Here is an 18760-nt window from a genome sequence, read left to right on the forward strand (position 1 = left end):
GGATCAGTGTTGATGAGACTTGAGTTTATTTATCTTTAAATCAGGATCTTTTTCTATATTTTTTGCAATTGCGTTGTCCAGGGCATCAGGACGGTGATAAGCCCTCGTTAGTACTTACGTTGGTTCTTCAGGGCCGAAAACTGCTATGCCCAGTTGCCTTTCAAGGGCAGCAAGAAGTAGGTAGTCGTTTTGGATTCACACTCCGCGTGTTCGAGGATTGCTACTTTGCTTTTACATCTCCTCCAATAAAACCCTTGTCACAGTTGGTGATGATTTGTCTACAATCTTAGTTTTCCATGTGGGCTACTGGTCTTTCGTAGGCACCAATGAAGGTTACAAAGTATTTTCCACATGTTCGACAAGCCGAAAACTGCTATGCCCATTTGCCTTTCAACGGCACCAAGAAATAGGTAGTCATTTTGGATTCACGCTCCGCGTGTTCGAGGATTGCTACTTTGCGTTTACATCTCCTCCAATAAAACCCTTGTCACAGTTGGTGATGATTTGCCTACAATCTTAGTTTTCCATGTGGGCTACTGGTCTTTCGTAGGCACCAATGAAGGTTACAAAGTATTTTCCACATGTTCGACAAGCCGAAAACTGCTATGCCCAGTTGCCTTTCAACGGCACCAAGAAATAGATAGTCAATTTGGATTCACACTCCGCATGTTCGAGGATTGCTACTTTGCGTTTACATCTCCTCCAATAAAACCCTTGTCACAGTTGGTGATGATTTGTCTACAATCTTAGTTTTCCATGTGGGCTACTGGTCTTTCGTAGGCACCAATGAAGGTTACAAAGTATTTTCCACATGTTCGACAAGTTGTATCTGTTGTAGGTTCTAGTTGTTGCATTGGATACTGATGTTCGGCTTTGTGGGATATACTTCGTCGGAGGATGATGGTAATTGCGCCTTCACGTCTGTTTCTCTGGCTGATCTGTAACCAATCGTATTTTGCAGATGGAGCTGTACTTTGTGCAGCGATACGGTTTGGTGAATAGGAGGAGTGTGCTTAATGATGGGTAATGAAGCGTTGGACTTCATCTTTATTATTTCTCATTCCATATGTGTTCCAGATACAAATTAAGATGTCTTTTCTAGAATGGTTTGTCACTGTGCGCTTAATTTGCTACTGACACGAGTGGTTCCATTACGCGTATTATTTTTGTCAATGAATATTTTGCTTCCTCGTTTCTTTTCCCCGAGTAGCCAGAACGAATCCTTTTTTATTATCAGTGAAGTAATTTCTCCAAAGTTTTCACTCACTGCTATGCCCTTAGAAACTAACTGTGTATCTCGGTCTGGCCGGTTTTCTGTTGTGCTGACGTACGATCTTCTTGTTTTTGTTGTGTCTCAATGTTGGCGTTGCTTATCTAGTATTACTTGGGAGCCGACTGTACCGAATGACTTCCGGAAGTGTCGCCCTCTTCTGGCCGCCCGTGCGGCCGAGCGGTTCTAGGCACTGCAGTCCGGAACCGCGCGACTGCTACGGTCGCAGGTTTGAATCCTGCCTCGGGCGTGGATGTGTGTGATGTCCTTAGGTTAGTTAGGTTTAAGTAGTTCTAAGTTCTAGGGGACTGATGACCTCAGGTGGCATGTCCCATAGTGCTCAGTTGGGACGTTTCCTTAGTTTTTATTTCCGGTGCTGGAATCAATTCTCGCCTGATAGTGCTCCTCGGAAGATTTATAGTTTTCGGTACCTTCTGAAAGTGCTCGCAGCCTCCATATGAAGAAGGGTAATTTTGTAACAGCTGGAACATCATGCCGGAGCCTCTCTCAAAAATAGTCTTCCTTCCTTCGTTTGACGCACCATGACGGAATCAAGAATTAGTTGTGTGGGTCTGTAGCTCACATTTTCATTGTACTGGTTCAGTTCTTGACCAACAGTCTTTAACCCGCACTTTATCGTAAAGACGTAACGTATATCTTGATGGCATTCAACGTAGCGGAGTTTGGTATCGTTACTTCGAAAACAATGGGGTTAGTTTTCCAGCTTCCGCGTCTTTTCGTTTGTATCTTTGGACTTCACTACATCATGGCCTTTCTCTGTCCAGTCCTTTCAACTTCTTTTCCGTCTCATCGGGCGGTAGATCACTGACCACCCCCTTCTTTAGTTTCTTTTATGAGTGCTGGTAGGTGCGAAAAGCCAGTTGCATGTGCTGACAGAATATGAAAATTTTGCCAAAGTCTTCCTTAGAGTCGACACAATACACTGAAGAGCCAAGGGAACTCGTACACCTGCCTAATATCGTATAGGGCCCACGCTAGGACGTAGAAGTGCCGAAACACGACGTGGCATGGACTCGACTAGCGTCTGAAGTAGGGCTGGAGGGAACTGATACCTTGAATCCTGCAGGGCTGTCCATAAATCCGTAAGAGTACGATGGGGTGGAGATCTCTTCTGAACAGCACGTTGCAAGACATCCCAGATACGTTCAATAATGTCCACGTCTGGGGAGTTTGTGGCCATCGGAGGTGTTAAAGCTCAGAAGATGTTCTTGGAACCACTCTGCGGACGTGTCGTGTGTCGCATTGTCCTGCTGAAATTGCCCAAGTCCGTCGGACTGCACAATGGACGTGAATGCATGCAGGTGATCAGACAGGATGCTTACGTACGTGTCACACGTCACAGTCGTATTTAGACATATTAGTGGCCCCATATCACTCCAGCAGCACTCACCCCACACCATTACAGAGCCTCCACCAGTTTGAACAGTCCCCTGCTGATATGCAGGGTCCATGGATTTATGAGGTTGGCTCCATACCCGTACACGTCCATCCGCTCGGTACAATTTGAAACAAAACTCGTCTGGCCAGGGAACATGTTTCCGGTCATCAACAGTCCAATTTCGATGGGCCCAGGTGAAGCATAAATCTTTGTGTCGTGCAGTCATCAAGGGTGCACGAGTGGGCCTTCGGCTCCGACAGCCCGTATCGATGATGTTCCGTTGAATGGTTCGCACGCTGACACTTGTTGATGGCCCAGCATTGAAATCTGCAGCCATTTGCGGAAGGGTTGAACTTCTGCCACGTTGAACGATTCTCTTCAGTCGTCGTTGGTCCGGTCTTTCAGGAGTTTTTTCCGACCGCAGCGATGTCGAAGATGTGATGTTTTATCGGATTCCTGATATTCACGGTACACTCGTGAAGTGGTCGTAAAGGAAAATCACCATTTCATCACTACCTCTGAGATACTGTGTCCCATCGCTCGTGCACCAACTATAACAACACGTTTAAACTCACATCTTGATAACCTGCTATTGCAGCAGCAATAACCCATCTTACAATTGCGCCAGAGGTTTGTTGTCCTATATAGGGGTTGCCGATCGTGTAACGGCTCCATGTGAGCTGCTACATGGTTCTGTGAATGTGTAGAGGCAGTTTAGCCAATCGTTGTATTGTATGCGACAACACAGGACTAGAGAGATAAAAGATCCTCGCGCATTAATAGGTATTGTTAGGTTGGCAAATAGCCGCTGTGCGGACTCTCTGAGCCCTTCTGGCCACCGTGTGTGGACCCCGGAAGAGGAAAGACGATGAGGCATTGTCTTCCCTAGGACGCAAGTGAGTACGGATGCTCTGAGTAGCATCTCTGTTTGCAAGTTGAAAAGTTTGAAAGCTTTGTTTGAGTTTCCGATAGTCACTCTGGTGCGTGGCATTCATAATCGTGCCGCACCAACTATTTCGATCAGGGAATGGTGTTAATTCAGTAGTATTCAGTTTATTCCATGAGATCTTTTGTGCAACTCTAACTTGGCGTTGCCACCACCACGTGATATATAGCTTTGGTCACTTTGGCGTATTATGTGTGTATATATCGCGTGCTTTGTGGAATGCTTGTGTTAAATTTTATTTAATTTACTGTCCAGATTGTGTTTCATTCTCACGGACTTAGTTGTCCGTACTCTGGTGCACCACGTGTGTTTCTTTGTACACCATGAGGCTCCAGTTCGACGTAAACACCTCTCGTATTCGAATTGAAACGACAGTTTCATGACGGATTAGATGTGTTCTTGTTTGGTTAATTTAATTAGAAAATTACTATGTTGTACGGAATTTTGGAAGTGGACTTTGTTCTCTGAAACTGACCGTTAGAGGCAGTCGCGCTATGAGCCAGTGAGCTTACATGTGGAATAGGGAAGTTTTTTTCTAAATTATGTCTTTGTGAGTGATCAATGTGATCATGGTGTGTGTGATCTCGATAAATCGTCTCCAGTAATTTAGCAGTCTTGCCCCATATGTGTCGGTCCCGATGCTGCTCTGTTTAATGCACCATGTGCCGATCGATATTCACGCGGTAGCATTCCAAGTAACTGTATGTTAACTTCCATGTGTGTGCTACTGTTAATGAGTAAATTATTGCTAAATTCTTTGTTATTTCACCCCGCAGTGCCATTCCGCTCCCTAGTCAGAAACCTTAAAATCAGTCGGTGTGCACCTCCTCTTAGCAATGTTTCAATGAAATTTATCCTGATTATTGTAATCGAATATAAGGATTGGTATTTTATTAAGTCATCAAATTATCTGTGAGGTGGCGCCTTTTCATCAGTTTAATTAATTAATATTGAAACAAATTTGTCCAACTAATCAGAAATTTTGTGTTTGGTGCTTGTTGCAGACAAGCAAGCGTAGCCTCTACTTGCAGAGTCGTTCTTGGGATTTAGGAAATCAGAAAAGGGATATTTTGCGCAGCTGATCTTACGAGCACCTTGCAGTAGTAAAAGACGACAGGCATCATTCAACCACAGTGCCGTATTCTGCATGTATACATTTTATTTGAATACGCATGCCTATTCTTTTGCACTTCTAGTGTATTTAATGCAGTCGCCTTAATAGATAGCCCTAAACCTGCTGTAGACCACAGTTTTCAGGCTTGAAATAGAGATTACGACGATATGAAAATAAATTTTGGAGATAATTTTATCAGCAGCGTGTCTTACATTTGTATGTATGTATTTCCCCACTATAATACGTATGGAGTCGCCACTGAGGAGGTTGAAGAAGGAGAGATGGCGCTACCGATTTACGTTGTATATTGTTTTGAAACCGATATCGTCATATTGAACGCCCCAGACATTAGCAGAGTACTGTTTGCGACTTCTTCTCGTTCCTAATTTCTTTAGTGTGCACGCAACAGTTGTGTTAAATAGAAATTGCTACAGTCGTTCCGTGAGTAACACGCTGACAGGAAGGCATTTTCAGACTTTTCTCTGGTCTTAAATGCATATTTGATCCACTAATACGACGCATTACGCCTCATTAATGTAATTTGCTATGTTATATGAAAAGATTGCATTCATAATACAGCATTTTCGTTAATAAGGAGTGACGAAACGTTGTTCGATACTGTTCTTGAAAATGGTAAGAACTTGTGCTGCTTTGTTTGGTTGTGTTCCTATCTCCCCTTTTCACAGTGTTCATTAGAGACCTTGTCAGATTGGACTGATAGGAAACATGAAGTCTACTGACAGAAGTACAACCACTGCAGTAAAAGTGTACAGCACAACCAAACTTCACGAATATATATATATATATATATATAAAAATCATTCCAATGACTCCACTTACGAGCGATAGATGAGTGCTTTGCACTTTAGACTTTTATCAGAATGATGGGTACATTTCTAAATGCAGAAAGCAGATAATTTTGGACGAAACCCTTCCACCAGAAGCCAATACTTTGATCAACTAACATGGCGGATAACGGCTTCGGCAAGTTTGTGATGTCATATCAATTCCTCTTATACATAGTCGCCATGTAGCAGAAATATGATACCTTTGCCTACAAAGTCAACAACGTCCATAACTCACCTCACGCCGTATAATATTAATTAATTTGTACTTGTTTGCTAATAATTAAACAATAACATTTTCCTTATCACATTTCCGGTTTCTTCTGAAAGTGGACACTTAGAGTAATGTAGCATTAGTTGTGTCCGGAGACTGTCACACGGAGGGCTGCACGGTGTGGGCGGCAGTATGAATAAATAACAAGAAAAGAGATGCTGACAAGAACTGCAGCAGTTGGAGGAACTGTGGCACCAGCCGCAAGTACAATGAATGGAACAACAGAACTAAATATAAACTATCAGCTGCTGATGGATGAGGATATAATGGATGTAGCAAATGATCGCAAACGCCCAGTCGATGTAGGTGCAGATGTCAAGCACGACAAGGAGCAGCTGTTCGTTTCTAATATCTCAAGAATGGTCTCAGAAATTGCAGATTGTTCTGAAAATATACATAATGTGGAAAAAGTGTGTGGGTCATCTGTCAGTACCCTAAATAACAATAACGCTGAAAAAAGTATCAGTAGTGCCTGAAGCCTACCAAGACTTTACTGACATGCTGTATCAGGACTTGATTATGAGCAATGATATCAATTCCAACGAACGTTCTCTTAGTAGAACCACTCGAAATCCCCACTTCATCTACGAAGGCAGTTACTCGGAGATAAATGCTATTTAAAAACTGACTGATGAGCATCCAGTAATTACTCGTTCTCTATTCTGGTCGAAGATAACTGCAGAAGAACAGTCACCCGAGACTTACACCTTGGTCACAAGTTACGTAATTATTTAAAGATGAGAATTATAGTCACAAATAATCCTCCTATCTGTTAATGTGATTTTTCTGCTGTAATGTACCACTTTCCTACAATTCCAATTGTTAGTACAGAGAACGATCCTGTCAGTATCTACTCAATGTTATGTGGGGAGAAGCTCAATAAATGGCCAGATTATGTCTACATCTACACTGAAGGATCCAAGCAAATCTTAAACGACTATGTAGGGTGCGTCTTCTCCTGCCCACAGACGGTAGAATGTAGAAAACATCAGTTACTAGAAATCAGCTCAGATTTAGCTGCAGCATCAGTCGCTACCTTTAAAGCACTAAGGTACGTAATACAGGATGTTCCAAGCAAAATTAGCATATTAACTGATGCTGTGTCTATTTTAAATTCAATGACAATAATAAACTGTTGCGTATTTCTGAGTAATTATACCATCAATATAATAGTGCATGCATTCAGTGTAACGGAAAGGGAAACTCATAGAAAAGGAATGGGTGAATGCACTACGTGGAGTCAGATGAAATGAAAAAGTGGTTGAACTTGCTTTTTTAATATAGAATTACCACGTACAGAAGTTAATAACAAAAATCCAACATTAATTTCCTTTGGCTACAAGAAAGAAACCATCAAGGCAATTACAGTGCAGTCACTATGCAGCATTTCAAGACAGGATCCCACTGAAACCTTGGTTCCACAGAACAAGCTTCAGCAGAAGATGAATCGCCAGTTTAATAAGAGCGAGGCTAAACCCTGGGAATTTTCCAAGACATGAATGCCGCCTGGGTAGTCGTGAGACACCCAATTTCGAATGCAGAAACGAAGAAGTTACTGATGTGAACCACCTCCTACTTGTTTTCCCCTATTAAGCGTGGGTTGGGTTGGGTTGTTTGGGGAAGGAGGCCAAACAGCGAGGTCATCGGTCTCATCGGATTAGGGAAGGATGGGGAAGGAAGTCGGCCGTGCCCTTTCAAAGGAACCATCCCGGCATTTGCCTGGAGCGATTTAGGGAAATTACGGAAAACCTAAACCAGGATGGCCGGACGCAGGATTGAACCGTCTTCCCGAATGCGAGTCCAGTGTCTAACCACTGCGCCACCACGCTCGGTTCCCTGTTAAGCATTCAGCAAGAAGATCTAAGGAAGAATCTTTCACGAAAAAATTTTGCTCTTTCTGTCTCCTGTAGCACTCTTGGGAGCTTGACCACTTGCTATATATTGCATAGCGATAAAATATCTCAACAAAAATAATTATAATGTATGTAGTGCACGCTCACATTATGAAAAGTAACCTTATAAATTCAAAGAAAAAATGTAACATCAATGAATGGAAAACTGCAGTTGCAGTATTTATGATATTTTAACAACAATTATTCTATTATTATTTATAAATCTGTAATCCATACACTCAATTTTATTTTGTGACCTGTTCAGCACCATAATTATCCTTAATATTGTCGGTACATATTTCATGTAGATGTGTGCAAGCAAGGTGTCTGTGTGGCAGAAAGTCCGAAAACCAATAAAGAAACATCAATAATAAAACAAGTATCTGTCGAGTGAGGATAGCATACTGCGCATGTTGCCAACATCGAATATAAATTCTCAAGTGCTGTTGTTCACATTTTTAGCTAACACTGAAACTTAAATATAGTATTTATTTCCCCTGCTTTTCCGCATTCATTTATTACTAACAGCAATGATGAATAGTTGTTTCCAAGGATCAAATCGAAATACCTCAAAGGAGGAAAAGTTTGTACTACAAAGTTTTAAATTATCATACCAAGAAAGCGTTGCTTTCTCTGTTGAAAATGTTGACTTTAACGGTACTAATGTGGTAAAGGTAATTTGTATGGCAAGAGCATAATAAATTTCGTATTGTGGATGTGTGCTGCCAGTAACTCCTTTGCATGTGAGCTATTTTCAGCTGTTTTCAGCTGAATATAAGTTTTATATCTGACAATTTCAGTCAATAACTCCAGATTCTATAGATATTCTGATCATTGTGGTTGTTTTAAAGGAGTCACAGTAAGAGTCTGTAGTACTAATATCTCTGTTATACAGAATGAGTATGTAGTTCATGAATCGCTAACATTCTTGAAATCATGACTCGAAACGTAGTTTTTTCCGGAACACATTCGTTGTGGCCTACAAGAAAGCCGCTTCGCTATGTTGCGGCAGAAAGCATCATTATTGAATCAGAAACTTGGCAATGCGATGAAGTATCATACAAAACGTAAAACTATCCGATCTTTTTCAACAAAACAATAAAGAGGCATCGGAGCTGTGACTCTTGTGGCAAATCAGTTCAATGCCCTTGCGTTTTCCTCTTCAAAGCTTCAAGCCGAGATCACTCCACATATCACGTTAATATGACTGTTAAACGCATCTACAAAATCCACGATACATTTCAACGACATCTGCTTGTGCTAACAATGTGAGGACATTCAAAATCTGCTTAGCGCTTAAGGCAAAACCTTACGCCACACTTCCGTCACGTCATTTTTGGAGACAGTGTACTTTGACGACAAAATTTGCATTCTTCGCGTCTGAAGGCTCAGTCCATTGATATTTCTGCCCAGTGGGAGTCGTTGCAGTAGTGAAAATAATGAAGCTATTGCATTTTACGTAGAAATGGGCGTCACTCCTAACTATGACCATTGAGATGGAAATAAACAAAACTTTCTCATTTATGTACAGTATGATACTTGCCTGAAGATATAAAGCAGCGCATCCAAAAGTCAGGCAGCGATATGCTTTCAGAAGTGCCTCTAATCTATTACTTTAAGTTCGGTTTAGTTTGTACGTAATCAATGCGGTGATCGATGTAATATTTTAACAATCCTCAGAGCAACATTAGTCCGACAGCCACTTGGTTTAGTACCTAATCTACATATACGACAGCGTTAGCTCACATTGACCGTTCGAGTTTGCAGAAGCAGAAGAAAATTTGTTTCGAGACGTCTGCGAGAGGTACTACCTCCACAAAATGGTGGCAAGTAAAAAAAGAATTCCACTAATGGTGATATTGTTTAGTTTTAATGTTTTCGAAACACTGAAACATAATTGCCAGAAGACAGATAACCAGTAAATTATTTTGTTGTTGAGCTTCATTCATGGAGTCACCTTTTTTGTATCTTTATAAACTATATCTGATATTACTAAAAGCTAGAGCAGCCTGGCTTGTGAAAATATAGTAACAGTTTTGGACCCTAATCTGTCTGGCTATAGTTTTAGTAACGTGTTTCACTCATTTCTCATTGCTGTCTCCTTTCGCGCTTTGTAAATTTCAGGAATCATAATAACAAAGTTAAATGGAAAAGAGTTGGAGCTGCAGTATCAAGTAGTGAAACAAAAACGTTTTATTTCACTTCACTGTCGATATATTCATTCATCAAAATGTAACACTCCTGTACATCAATGACTTACTTTCAGTCTACTATTAACTTATTTAGCAAGGTTCGATTAGTTTTCACATCGTCTAAATCATAAATGTCGGCTCATTATACTGTCCTGCACCACACGCGCCTCCATCTTCGTTGCTGAACACCCAAACCTCCCAATGTCAGACACTCAGATCAGTCGTGTGTCGATAATCAACCAAAACAACGATTTTCTTTGTGCTGTGTGCTGCCGTCCAGTAGAACATGCGTACACGATAGTTAAAAGTATCATTAGACCGACGAAGTATAGTAAAAGTGTGACTGTGAGCTGTTCATTTCAAGGTCAAGAACGACGATCTGACGCTCTACCAACTCACCTACCAGAAATCTTCACATTCAGATCTCACAGACACAGTTTGCCTATAAATAAAGAAAGTAGGAGAGTTGGTAGAGCGTCAGATCGCCAAACAAAATGTCCAGTTTCTTTTTCAGTTTACGCGTGAAGTTGTTATATGGGAGGACATTTTTCTGACATGTAAAAGGACGTTTCGGAGTTTGCAGCAATGTTCTTTTGACTACCTGCTTTCGCTTCGTTAGCTGAAAGTAGCAAACCTATAGAGTACATTTGTGTAGATATCTGTGGTGTCACCGCCAGACACCACACTTGCTAGGTGGTAGTTTAAATCGGCCGCGGTCCATGTAGTACATGTCGGACCCGCGTGTCGCCACTGTGATCGCAGACCTAGCGCCACCACCTAGGCAGGTCTCGTGATACGAGAGTGGACTCGACCCCAGTTGTACGAGAACCAAGCTACCGCCCAGTTGTACGCGAACCTAGCTACCGCCCAGTTGTACGCGAACCTAGCTATCGCCCAGTTGTACGAAGCCTTCTCTCTCATTAGCCGAGAGACATAATAGCCATCAGCTAAGTTAATGGCTACGAACTAGCAAGGAGCCATTTGTATCAGTGCCTATAGCTTCGAGTATTCAAGAGAGATGTATTCCAAGGAATCAATAAAAGTTAAGTAAAAAGCATCTACATACTTTTCTTCTTATTCATTCATAAGTTCTCATGTTCCAGACTTCACGCCCGACTGCTTATTGCCGTTCGTGCACTATCGGCCACAGCGTTAGTTTAGCATTCCTTTTCAGCAATCAACATCACGGTGTCGGTCCAGCTACCGACACTACAATTATTGGCGACGAGGGAAAAGGACCTTTTTCTGATTGCTTACATTTATTTCTGATTGCTTACATTTAATTGTGTCATGGCTTCGCCACAATCTCCAGATGTACTGTCCGAATTTTATCGCTTGCAGAATCAGCAGACGCAGGCGTTACTGGATGCCCTTGGACAGCTCGTCCAGGGTCAACGTGCGCTGCACACCGATGCGGCCGCCGCCGCTTCTTCGCTACCGCTGCCACTGAACGCTGTTGCACCTCCCTTTCGACCATACGTGGCAGCCGATGAGACCTGGCAAGAGTGGTCTCGTCAGTTCGCCTTTCACATGGCTGCCTACAGAATTCAAGGTAATGAGCGGCAGCCGTTTTTGCTTTCTTGTGTCGGTGTGTCCACATACCGTGTGATAGTGAAATTGTTTCCCCGACGCGACGTAGCAACTTTGTCCTACGAGGAAATTTTGTCTGCATTAGATGCCTATTTCAAAGAAACAGTTAATGTGGTTGCAAAACGGTATACGTTTTTTCGTACAAAACGTACGGCCGGTCAAACTAATAGGGAGTGGGTAGCGACATTGCAAGGACTTACTAGGGACTGTGCCTTTGAATGTGACTGTGGTCTTTCTTATTCAGATACAATGGTGCGTGATGCAATTGCACAGAACGTTTCTGATGTTCGCATACGGGAGCAAATTTTGAAACTAGTTAATCCCTCCCTTCAACAAGTGATAGACATATTGGATAGACAGGACACACTGGACTGTGCTCAGGAATCTTTTGAAACTTCGCCAGCCGTGTGTAACATTAACCGGCCCGCTGGACGCGCTGCGCGGCCCGGTAACCGGGCCTCGCGCACGGCGACACAGCGACCGCCGCGTGCTAAGCCAGGTGTGCCGCGCCAGCCCGCAAATGCAGTGAAGTCATGCCCGCGGTGTGCTACTAGACATTCGCGTGATCATTGCCCGTCACGCCAAGCTATTTGCTTTTTCTGCAATAAGAAAGGACATGTTCAAAGTGTTTGCCAGAAAAAGCTCAGATCAGACAATCACAATCATTCCAGGCCCTTTGCTTCGCGCCGGAATCGAACCAAGGACACTCAGGCTCGTGGACCTTCGCCTATGGACATTCATGTCGTTAATTCCACTTCGTCCAGTGACACTTTCTCTAACAGTGACAGAGATCGTCCCACAAAAACTGTGCGTCGACGTCGCCGGAAATCACGTCAATTAGCAAGTGATTCTGTACCAGTGTCTGTTCCAATTGCACAAAACAGTCGCTCTTGTCGTCAGCAGGACAATAAACTTTTTGTGGACTTAGACTTTGAAGGCAAAGTGATACCATTCCAGCTCGATACCGGAGCTGCAGTTTCATTGCTCAATCACGACACATACAAACAACTGGGCGCACCTCCGTTGCGTGCCGCAAATGTTCAGCTAACTACATATTCCGGACAGAAAATTCCTGTGTTAGGACAGTGCAGCCTTCTTGCAACATTCAAGGGACAAACAAAACTTGTGTCATTTTACGTTCTTCGTTCTTCTTCTGCCGTGAACTTGTTTGGTCTCGATTTATTTCAGTTGTTTAACATGTCTATTGTAAATCAGGTCCTATCAGTGAATCAGACTGTGCCTACAGACAGTGTTTCTCGGCTGTGTGACGAATTTGCAGACATTTTTGCACCGGGCTTAGGTTGCGCTAAAAACTATGAAGCACATTTAGAACTGAAGGTAAACGCGCAACCGAAATTTTTCAGGGCGCGCAATGTTCCCCACGCATTGCGTGATGAGGTCGCAAGAACGTTACACGATCTCGAATCACAGGGTGTAATTGAACGTGTGCAAGCTTCTCTCTGGGCCTCACCCTTAGTCATTTTGCCAAAACCTTCCGGAAAATTGAGACTTTGCGTGGACTTCAAGGCCACAGTGAATCCACAGCTAGTGACTGCTACTTTTCCTTTGCCCCGCCCGGAAGATCTTTTTGCTAAACTGTGCCCGGGAAAATATTTTTCAAAGTTGGACCTAGCCGATGCGTACTTGCAAATACCGGTGGACGACGAATCCCAGCGCGTATTGGTGGTTAACACGCATCTTGGATTGTACCGCTTCAAAAGACTGCCTTTCGGGTGTGCATCCGCCCCTGCCTTGTTTCAGCAATATTTACAAACTATTTGTGCGTCGGTCCCTACTGCAGCAAACTATCTGGACGATATAGTGATCTCCGGACAGACAGAAGAAGATCATCTTGCGAATTTACGAACATTATTTCAGGTCTTGCGGCAAAATGGTCTTCGCTTGAGGAAGGACAAATGTGTGTTTTTTGCTCGTGACTTACCATACCTGGGACATGTCATTAATGCCCAAGGCATACATCCGAGTCCAGAGCACCTCCGTGCCATACAAGACTTGCCGTCCCCTAAAAATCTGAAACAGCTACAGAGTGTGTTGGGTAAAATTAATTATTACCATAAATATGTGCGCAATGCCTCTTCCATTTCAGCTCCGCTTCATCGCTTACGCCGTAAAGGTGTTCCGTTCGTCTGGACGACGGAATGTGAACGCGCCTTTCGCCAGTTGAAATCGGCGTTGCTTTCTAATACTTGCCTTACGCCTTTCGATCCCCAGAAACCCCTTTTGTTGATGGTAGATGCATCGGATTTCGGGATCGGTGCTGTGCTTGCGCACAAAGTTGGCTCACATGATCGCCCTATTGCCTTTGCGTCCAAATTGCTCTCGTCTGCGCAAAGAAATTATTCACAGATAGAGAAAGAAGCTTTGGCTCTCGTGTTTGGTGTTACTAAGTTCCATGATTTCTTGTATGGTCGTCACTTTACCATCATCACAGACCACAAACCTTTGACATCGCTTTTTCATCCGACCAAGCCTGTACCTCCACGTACAGCGCAGAAATTCATTCGCTGGTCTATTTTCCTCTCGCAGTACCGCTACGATATCTTGTATCGGTCCACTGCTAAGCACGGCAACGCCGATGCGTTGTCCCGTTTGCCTGTTGCTGAGGATAAAGCATTCGATTCTTCCGAACTTGCTTGCATGTTCATTGATTCGGAAACCGATGAAGTGGTCGAATCGTTTCCGATTGATTTTCGTCGTGTCGCTACAGCCACAGCTGCTGACCCTGTCCTTGCTACTGTTTTACGTTTTGTTGCTACGCAATGGCCTTTGTCAAAGTCTCGGATCGAGGATCCGTTGGTTCGCCGATTTTTTGCTCACAAGGAGAGACTTTTTGTTCGACGTGGTGTTTTGTTGTTGCGTTCTGATAATGATCAGTCCAGAGTCGTGGTCCCACGTTCGTTACAGTCCTCTGTTTTACGGCTTCTTCACCAAGGACATTGGGGTATAGTGCGAACGAAACAACTTGCTCGTCAGCACTGTACTTGGTTCGGAATCGATGCTGCGATTACGAATATGTGTTCTTCGTGCCCGGCGTGTGCCGAACACCAGTCCGCACCGCCGCGGAAAGTCTTTGCGTGGCCAAAAGCCACTTCCCCTTGGCAACGCTTGCACATTGATTTTGCTGGTCCATTCTGGAATGCTCGATGGTTGGTTCTGGTCGACGCCTTCAGTAATTTTCCTTTTGTTGTTCGGATGTCTTCCACGACATCCTCCGCCACCATCCAAGCGTTGTCTGCTATCTTTTGCATTGAAGGTCTTCCGCAGACTATTGTTTCAGACAATGGCCCACAATTCATGTCCGCAGAATTCCAGTCTTTCTGCCAGGCCAATGGTATTCAACATCTGACATCCGCGCCGTTTTCGCCTCAGTCCAACGGTGCCGCTGAACGATTGGTCCGGACTTTCACGTCACAGATGTTGAAATTGAAAGAGTCGCATTCTCGGGAGGACGCATTGTTGCTCTTTTTGTCTTCGTATCGCTCTCAGCCCCGAGATGGTCGCTCGCCGGCTGAGTTGCTTCACGGGCGTCCTCATCGCACCTTGATGTCTTTGCTGCATCCGCCGCATCAGGTTCCTGCGCAGCGGCAGACTCCTGCTTTTGCTCCAGGCGCCGTTGTATTTTATCGCAACTATCGAGGTTCACGGCGTTGGCTCGCAGGGCGCATTCTTCGCTGCCTCGGCCGCGCGATGTATTTGGTTTTGGGGGCCTCTGGTGAGGTGCGTCGGCATCTCAATCAGCTGCGCCTCTGTCGTCGCTCGGGTTCTGCCGCTCCCCGTCTGCTTTCAGCGACGGTGCCGTCCGGTCAGCGCCCTGGGGACCCATCTACTGGCTCGCCTCATCCCCAGGTGTTACCGACGATGCCTTCCATTTTGCCCCATGGCGACGCGCCGCCGCCGCCGCTGCAGCAGCAGCAGCCGCCGCCGCCGCCGACCGCATTCGACGCTTCGTTGTAGCCGCCAAGCGCCTCCCAGGGTCACGCGCCGCCGATCGCTTCCCGTGACCAGCTGTCCTCCGCCATGGAACTCCCGCCCGCTCCGGACCACATGACGTCATCGCGCGTCGGCTACCCCGCCGCAATGGAGGTCGACCCTTCGGTCCCTCATGTCTCTTTACGGGCGCATACACCGCATGTTGACGTGCACCCTGGACTAGTTTTGCAGGCGTTTCCTAGCTCCCCTCGGACCGGATGGCCGGGTGCGGGTGGCACAGCCTCGCCTGTTGTTAGGCTCCCCACCTCATCGCATACGTCAACATGTGGTCCTCCCCACGGCGGGCGGAAGCCTTATTACACGACCGTTCGCCGATTTGCGGGGGAGGAATGTGGTGTCACCGCCAGACACCACACTTGCTAGGTGGTAGTTTAAATCGGCCGCGGTCCATGTAGTACATGTCGGACCCGCGTGTCGCCACTGTGATCGCAGACCTAGCGCCACCACCTAGGCAGGTCTCGTGATACGAGAGTGGACTCGACCCCAGTTGTACGAGAACCAAGCTACCGCCCAGTTGTACGCGAACCTAGCTACCGCCCAGTTGTACGCGAACCTAGCTATCGCCCAGTTGTACGAAGCCTTCTCTCTCATTAGCCGAGAGACATAATAGCCATCAGCTAAGTTAATGGCTACGAACTAGCAAGGAGCCATTTGTATCAGTGCCTATAGCTTCGAGTATTCAAGAGAGATGTATTCCAAGGAATCAATAAAAGTTAAGTAAAAAGCATCTACATACTTTTCTTCTTATTCATTCATAAGTTCTCATGTTCCAGACTTCACGCCCGACTGCTTATTGCCGTTCGTGCACTATCGGCCACAGCGTTAGTTTAGCATTCCTTTTCAGCAATCAACATCACGGTGTCGGTCCAGCTACCGACACTACAGATATCTAAGTTGTTACCTATACAAATGTACCCAACAGATTCGGTACTTTCTACTAACGAAGCGAAAGCAGGCTGCCAGAAGAACATTGCTACAAATTCCGAAACGTCATTTTACATGTAGAAAAATGTCTTCCTGCAAAACAATTTCACGCGTAAACTGTAAAAAAAAAAGATATGGCTATACTTGAATTTCGAAATGAGACATTTTGTTTGACGATCTGACGCTCTACCAACTCACATACAAGAGATCTTGAAATGTAGGGGCCACAGATACGTTTTTGCTGTACTCCGTAGTTCTGGTCTTATTTTTAATTACCGTTTGCCCATCTTCTACTGGACGACAGCACACAGCACGAACTAATTCGGCGTTATGCTTGATACTCTATTGACACACTACATTTGGTACCGATCAGAGTGTCTCGCATCTGGTGGTTTGGGTGTAAGCATTAAGGAATAAAATTACCCCCACACCCCCCTCCACAAACACCCGCCCAACCACCTACCCATCCAGGAACGCACGCAAACACACACACACACACACACACACACACACACACACACACACACGTATACATACACTCGCACACACTTATCTTACCAGAAATATGTACTCGCGTTTGCTGTTATTTTGCATTCCAAGTTCATAGAAAGTTTATACAGTATATCTAACGCCATGATTTTACAGTACTATATTAGGCTAAGGACATATAATCGTAGATGTCTCTCTCATCACATGTACTGAAACTTTTAACTCACCTGAATAATATTTGACCTGTTTAAAATGCTATGACCTACAGGCTGGAAGCGTTCCATGTCCTTCAGTATCTCTTTCACGCCGACGTCCTCAGCGTCCACTATTCGGAACGCTGTCATGTTAACGAAATTATATTTAAAATCTTCCAAGTCAAACGTCTCGATATCCTGTAATATAAAAATGTTATTTATTCGAAGTATCGTCACTTGCAAACATTGCAAAATACAAATAGCTAATATTGTTTAATCTAGTACAAAATAAATGAAAATAACCAGTTTCACTCTCCTATGTGACTAATGGCAAAAATTCCTCCATTTTGTGGATAAATAAGTGACATTATGCAAAATATTTCACATGCGTGAATGCACAAGTCTTCCCTGTGAGACAAAAACAAGTAGTAAATTTAAAGTAGGAATGACCAGTAGTAACAGTTGTGACCTGAATTAAGCATAATAAAAAACTCTTCAACATCTATATCGACTCATAAGACCAAACAAAATTATTACGCTCCGGGAGAAGGAGCCATATTTTTAGTATTCATACGCCTTAATTTCGTTACGAAGATTTAATGTAGCGTTTCACAAGGGTTGTAGCTATGCCATACGTTAACATTCATTTGTTAATTAGTTCAAAAAAATTTATACTGCTATGACGGGAAAATAGACGATCTATGTATTTCCCTTCTCACTTGAAAGTCAAGTCTTTTATTTCGGTTGTTGCTGTTATTACGGAGAGTATTTTAGCTCATAAAACACGATTTTTCACTGCCATATGCAATAAGGGAATGGTGCTTCCTATGAACTTTTGGTGTCCTGAAACCTAGTCACATTCGGCTGAGCCGGCCGGAGTGGCCGAGCGGCTCTAGGCGTTACAGTCTGGAACCGCGCGACCGCTACGCTCGCAGGTTCGAATCCTGCCTCGGGAGTGAATGTGTGTGATGTCCTTAGGTTAGTTAGGTTTAATTCTAAGTTCTAGGGGACTGATGACCTCAGAAGTTAAGTCCCACAGTGCTCAGAGCCTTTTGAACCATTTGAACTTACGGCTGCCATAGTCAGTATTCACATTCGCTGTTGACTGGTGCCAATCATTATTAGCGTCAGGCCACATTAGTGAAGCTTCTAATAATGGACTAGTGGTAATTCCCAAAGGATGAGTTACTATTTGTTAAATGTTGGCAATTACATTGAAATTATATCAGTCTCACTGTTGAGTAACAAAAATTATCATCTTCTGATGGTTACGCCAGCTTTTATCCTAGTAGATTAAAACTATGTGCTGGCTGAAGTCCCGGACCGGCATACAGTTTTAATCTCTCAGTAAGTTTCAAATTAGCGCGCACTCCACTGCGGAGGTAAAGTTCATTCTGTACTGCAAATGTTGTACTCCCAAGGGCTAACCGTGGATATCTTCTTGAGAAATTTTAGCACTTAAGTAAAAAGTGCATTGTCGTCAGCAAAGTCTTACACCAGGTAAATTAAATTGTTTGCTCGAAAGGTATTCCTTAACCCGTTACTTAAAACTATATGTTGCTGCCTATTGTCTGTTTTGTTGCTATGGCCTCTCTACAGAAGGCAGCTGAGAAAAGTGCC

The 18760-nt window shown here is 44.0% G+C and overlaps 1 protein-coding gene across 1 annotated transcript in view; it reads right to left on the reverse strand.

Moving 5' to 3' along the window:
• LOC124778790 (glutamate receptor ionotropic, kainate 2) overlaps positions 1-18760 on the reverse strand; it is a 341610-nt gene that overhangs the window by 149483 nt on the left and 173367 nt on the right. Inside the window, exon 5 of the mRNA XM_047253668.1 lies at positions 17174-17338. Coding sequence (XP_047109624.1) covers positions 17174-17338 — 165 coding nt within the window. The remainder of the gene's footprint in view (positions 1-17173; positions 17339-18760) is intronic.

The sequence above is a fragment of the Schistocerca piceifrons genome, chromosome 1 (assembly GCF_021461385.2).
Source record: "Schistocerca piceifrons isolate TAMUIC-IGC-003096 chromosome 1, iqSchPice1.1, whole genome shotgun sequence".
NCBI lineage: Eukaryota > Metazoa > Arthropoda > Insecta > Orthoptera > Acrididae > Schistocerca > Schistocerca piceifrons.